General features: G+C 43.1%; 1 protein-coding gene across 1 annotated transcript; it reads left to right on the top strand.

The window, feature by feature from the left end:
- Window positions 1-3,285: 3,285 nt before the first annotated feature.
- LOC104954611 (uncharacterized) lies at window positions 3,286-5,744 on the top strand. Its single transcript, XM_010781761.1, has 5 exons — window positions 3,286-3,660; window positions 3,750-3,914; window positions 4,020-4,147; window positions 4,929-5,367; window positions 5,664-5,744. The coding sequence occupies exons 1-5, from the start codon at window positions 3,553-3,555 to the stop codon at window positions 5,709-5,711; spliced, it is 888 nt and encodes a 295-aa protein (XP_010780063.1). The 5' UTR covers window positions 3,286-3,552; the 3' UTR covers window positions 5,712-5,744.
- The last annotated feature ends 312 nt before the right edge of the window (window positions 5,745-6,056 follow it).

The raw sequence follows: 6,056 nt of genomic DNA, 5'->3' as shown, positions 1-6,056 counted from the left end.
CTCACACACACACACACACACACACACACACACACACACACACACACACACACACACACACACACACACACACACACACACACACAATTGTCTGGTGAGTCACAGCATTAGCAGTCATATCGATTTCTTCCTTTATGCTTTTTCTAACCCGTTGTAAAGAAAAGGTGAACCACCCCCCCTCTTAGCACCAAACCAAAGTCATTGCAGCAGTCCACTGAATAATAACACATTATTACATAATCCAGAGTCATTACCTCCAAAGTAGTGTGAACATTCGCATTATGTAAGAGCTACACAGTGCACTTGTCATACTTTAATTCAGTATTATTATTATGTCATCTGCAGGAATGAGTCCTAAAATGTCCTAAACTTCATCACGCCCAACATTAGCTGCCTTTAGCTTAGCGGTGGTGACGTGAAGTCATGTGACCGTGCTGTAGTTCCTTTATAGCCCAACATTAGCCACCTTTAGCTTAGCGGTGCTGACGTGNGGGCGTCGCAGCCATTATATGAGGGTGGGACAAGTCCCCCCCACTTTTTCAAATGATTAGTTTAGACCCCCCCACTTTTACCATGTGGAATGTCCGTGAATCGGTCTATCCACTCGCCGCACTTCACGGACATTCCACATGGTAAAAGTGGGGGGGTCTAAACTAATCATTTGAAAAAGTGGGGGGGACTTGTCCCACCCTCATATAATGGCTGCGACGCCCATGATGCGCACACAGTTTTGCATGAGAGCAAACCTATCTCTCGCTCTGACATCTGGAAACGGAAAAGCAGGTTTATTGCTTATGGATTATCAGAAATCGTTTCAAAGGGACACAGACACATTGGATTAACCAATGGATTAACTTCAGCAGCGTTTTTATCGTTTTAATGCCATTGAAGACCTCTTTTGTTAGGCTCCCCGAGAAGTGACTGGAGATGAGAACCCACTATGCAAGTACTAAAACAGAGACAGTGGTGAAGTGTCAAAAAAATCTTTATTTTATCCACGACACTGGCAAGGAGTTGACGATAGAGGGGAGACGTGGAGCTGGGCTGACCAGGCGGGAGGGCTGGACGTGGCAGGCAGAGCGGCTGGAGTATGTGGATCTGGAACAGGAAAAACAAGCAGGATTAGGAAAGAATTTCCTTTCACAAAAAGCATCAAAAAGTCACTAGGGAAAACACTAGTAGGCCTGGACGATAGTTTACCACTGAAGAATAAACGAAGAACTGGCGAAGTCTGAGGATGGGAACCAGGGTTTTAAGTGCAGGTGAGTAGTGGCAATCAGTGAGATGAGCAGCAGCTGAGGAGGTGAGTTGGGGGGAATCGAAAATAGGACAGCCACGCCCAGCCAGGATGACAGACACACAGACAAAACAAACACAGAAGGGGGAAAAGAAGGAGGAAGTACTGCAGATCCTCACAACTTGCTGTGGGGTAGCTTGACGTTTCATAGAGGGTGCTCAAACATTAAGGGTTTCCCATTAATGCACCAGCGCTACAGTTGAATTTTCTACTGCAACACTCCCCACGCACACACAGTGTACCCGCGACTGTTACAATGAAGGCTCGGTATCAGCCCACGGCATATAGGTGTAAGCAGGAGTAAAGTGCTATTTTTACAAGTGGGGAGTGGACCCCACCTCCTCTAGGAGGGTCCTCACCTCCTCTATTGGGGAAGATTTTTTTTTAAATATTGAAGTTAGAGGCATCAATCTGGTGCACTTTGAGAGCAAAATTAAGAGATCTATGGATACATCTCTCAACATACAGTACATATGAAACAGAACTGTAAACAGATTTTCTATTTCTTTATAGATATTTTACAAATCACTCCCCTTTTAAAACAAACCGTTTGAGACCCACTGAGATAACTAGACTAAAGTGAACTATCTAAACACTGAGAGTCCTTTATTTCACCTGAGCTGAGGTTATCTGAGACTCTCAGTCTGACAGGAGGAGAGAGTTCTCCCTCCACCTTGTTGTTGAAAAAGCTCCTTATATCCGTTAGCTTGGCTAGCTAGCACCAGATGCTAACCACAACGATCTCCGGTAGAGTGATCTCCGGTAGATACCCACCGGTGCGCGAGCTCTCTCTCTCTCGCTCGCTTGCGCACGCACACAAAATGGCTCGTGCCACACACACACGCACGCACACACACACACACACACACACACACACACACACACACACACAGAGCTTGACACACGCACACACACACACACACACACACACACACACACACACACAGAGCTTGAATGAAACACAGAGACCCAAGTAAGCTACTTGTACTCACGAGGCCTATTATGTGCATAATCCCTCTCGCTTTCAGTTGGTTTTGATTGAGTGTCCACACGTGGACGTTTAAGGACTAAAAACGATCAATTTGTCACTTTGCTGTTTGCAAATATTTTGGGGCTCCAGCTAACAGGAAGTCACTCAAGTGTCACAAAGTAATTTAGCCTATGGGTAGGTAAAAAATCTAATGGGTGGTGGCCATTGGCCTAATCATATCACCTGTGTTGGCTTTATGTTTTTGGTCAAACATTTGTTTGTTTCACATTTGCATTGATGTAATCAATAATCTTTCTGATTTAATTTAATAAAAATAATCATAATAATTTTCGAAAAAAACAAAACATATTTCTAGGGGGTGCTTAGGGGGTGCTTTGGCAATCCTGGGGGGTGCTTCAGCACCCCCTAGCTCCCCCCTGGCGCCACCCCTGTTTATCAGTAGACAAATGCAGGAAATTACTTTTTTAATGCAGTATTTTCTGATTTATGGCGCAACACAAAGATATTTCGCTCTGTGGAAACCTTTTAATATGTCAACAACATGAAACAAGAATATGAACCTGGCTTCTTCTGATAAATGCATAAAATGATGCAATATATGTTAAATACATGGTTTACATGTAATTACTGGGTTCCATTTCTTCTGATTACCTAATTTGGGCGTGCACATTTGCCGCGCGCAAACCTACCTCTTTTGGATTTGGAAAGGTTGGCATGTATGACATTATATAATTCCCTATAATCTCTATATTTATATTCCACAGTGGAAGCCACTGCAACCCAATGTCCCCTATGGATCAATAACGTTTTTCTGATTCTGATTCCAATTACCTTAGTTATCTTACAAAACACAAATTCTTCAACATACCGTAATTCACTGCAGATGTATACTAAACCATCCCTGTGCTTGGGTCACGTAATGAACAGTTGGTGGCGCTGGTACCCGGATGAGGAACTGACATGACCAGTTTATATGAAGAAGAAGAAGAAGAAAGCAGCCGTTCCATGGAGACAAGCGAAGCCTCAGTGGTCGCTATGCAAAAAGTAGGCACTTTAAGACCAGAAGTTGGCGAAATTATCAACTGTTTTATGTAACCTAATTCATGCGAAATTCTAGCATGCTTTGAAATGCCTCGAAATTAGTTATATGAAGCACATGTGTAATTCAAAGTGCATCGTATATAGTTAGCGTAGCAAGCTAACGCTACTCTCTCTAAACAGTTACAGTTAGACAGGCAGTATTAGAAAAAGCGTCGGTTTAAAGATGTGGAAGCAGGGCGGTCGAAGCTCCGCTCTGGACCGAGCTCAAGCCCTGCTGTCCGCTAAGAGGAGCGGCGGAGGGGCCGTGGGGTCTGCGGGGTCGCTACACTCAGTGAGTCTACATCTTTAAAAGGTTTCAGAGACCTGTGGTGTTAATCCATGTTATGTTTTACATATGCAAATTATTCTTCTTCTCTCCAGGATGCTGTGGGTGGATCGGTTAAAGCCAGATCCTCTTCCCCCCACACACACGCTTTATTGTCGGATGTCAGCGACCTGTCCTCGGTGAGCTCGGCTCCTGAGCCTGGGGTTGACACCCTGCTGGGCTCTGCTGCTGCATCACAGGGAGAGGGTCCTCCTACCCAGGTAAACAACTTCAGAATGTATTTCTAACTGATGCTGGATTGCTCAGGAAGAGAATGCAATGTTTTTTTTAAAGTCCAATTTAGCCATCAGCCTTTCCTCTGCCAGGATCTCAGACCTCAGATTCCTGTGGGTGGAGGAGGGAGCAGGTTCTTGAAGAAGGCTCCTCCACCTGCCATCCACAGCAGCCAGTCTCCTGTCCGCAGTCGCCATATGCAGCAGGTGCCTGAACACAGGTACGTCTGCACTATGGGTGGAAAGTAAAAGCACTACTACCTCACTGTAAAAGATACTTGGTTACAAGTAAAAGTCCTTCATTACAAATGTTACATAAATTATGTAAGTATAATCAGGAAAATGTACTTGATGTATTAAAACTAGGTACTTAATACAGTAAATGTCCAATGTGACTGATAAATCATTACATATCATATCATTAGATACTTTTTACTCATGCATTAATGAAAAAGCAGGATTTTACTTTTGTAGGTTGTTAAGGTGAAGCTAAATTTGGATTATTATCAAACCAACAGTACCTACCTCAAAATGATAAAAAAAAATAATCAGGAAAGAAGCATAATTTAACAAATAATCACATTTCAGAAGTAAGAACAATTAAACTATATTTTTACGTGAGAAAAAAGGTTTTGTAGAGTTGTTATAGTAACTCTCTTTTTATCTTATCTTGATTTGTACAGTAATACGTAACTACGTAATACAACAATTTTAAGTTGTCAGATAAATGTAGTGGAGTAAATCACAATGTTTCCCTCTGAGGTGTAGCTGAGTCCAAGTAAAAAGTGTCATGAAAGAAAAACACTTAAGTAAAGTCTAAATACATGCAGTACTTAAGTACTTGGTGACAGACATTCTGTTCTGTGTTATATACATAGATAAATGGTGCTGTTGTTTTCTACCACCCAATCCAATGATTCTGCTCAAAAGATGTCCTGTTCTGATATTTTGCTCTGCTGCTGAAACTCAATTGCTGTGTATTTATTTTCATTCATCCACCAGGAGTGTGTCATCTTCTCAGCACGGCTCCCAGGCTGCTGCTTTGAGTAAACTGGCTCAAATTGAGAGCCGCGTCCGCAGCCGCATGCAGGTTCAGGATCATGGCCCCGCTGAGAGTGTGACCTCCAACATGGGAGCAGCGTCTCCGTCCCAGGAGGCCCCTGTGAGACTCTCAGCACAGTCCAGCAGTGAGCAGAGCAAACACTTCCTCAAGAATACAACAGCTGGAGCTGCTGGCAGTCCTGATGTTGGTGTGAGGTCCAGATCTAGAGCTGCTGAGTCTGCAGGTCCTGCAGCAGGTTTGGACAGGAAGCCAGTGAGAGGAGTGAGTCTGGAGAGTGATGAAGAGGACATGAGGAAGCTGCTCGGAGAATCCTTGGATTCAGAAGACCACAGCTTCCTGACCCCAGTCAGAGCCTCTTCTTTAAGAACTGCAGACAAGGTACTTTCTGCTTGGTGTCCACTCCCTCTATCTACAGCTTTACATATCCTAGATAAGCATGGTTTGTATTTTAATTTTCAGGGGGTATAATAGCTCAGGGACCACCTTTGCCAAATGACAGGCAGCCAGGGTCCAGTAAATAAACAAACATTACATTCATCAGATAATCAGAATATTCAGGAACATTTAGGAATGAATTGACTTGTTAACTCAAAGAACTTGGAAGCATAATAATTTAAACCTGGCCTAGATGACAGATAAATCACATATTTAATTTATTTTTCCCTTTCCTGTAGTGTGTTACATCGTCTTTGTGCATTAAGTGGATTAACTCCCAAAGTTAATCTCTAAGCGGTTGACCAATCACAACAGAGCCGGCCAGCCAACCAATCAGAGCAGACTGGGCTCTGGTTTCAGACAGAAGGTGAAAAGAGATGCTGCAGCACAGGCAGTATGAGAAAGATAAAGAGCTTTGTGAACATTAAAGCATGGAGACAACAAACAAAATACAAATATGAACCCAACATTTGCAGAATATGTCCTCTTTAAGAAAATGGAGCTGCTGTAAATGTTTATATAACATTAAATATAACTGAACCTCTTCCATCATGCAATCCTTTACATATTTGAATAGTTCACACTAGGGCTGCACGATATTGGAAAAAACATTGCGATTTCCCCCCCCCCCC

The sequence above is a fragment of the Notothenia coriiceps genome, unplaced genomic scaffold (assembly GCF_000735185.1).
Source record: "Notothenia coriiceps isolate Sejong01 unplaced genomic scaffold, NC01 NC01_scaffold00023583, whole genome shotgun sequence".
Lineage (NCBI taxonomy): Eukaryota > Metazoa > Chordata > Actinopteri > Perciformes > Nototheniidae > Notothenia > Notothenia coriiceps.
Note: the sequence above shows the minus strand (reverse complement) of the source record. Positions and strands in the feature narration are given on the sequence as shown.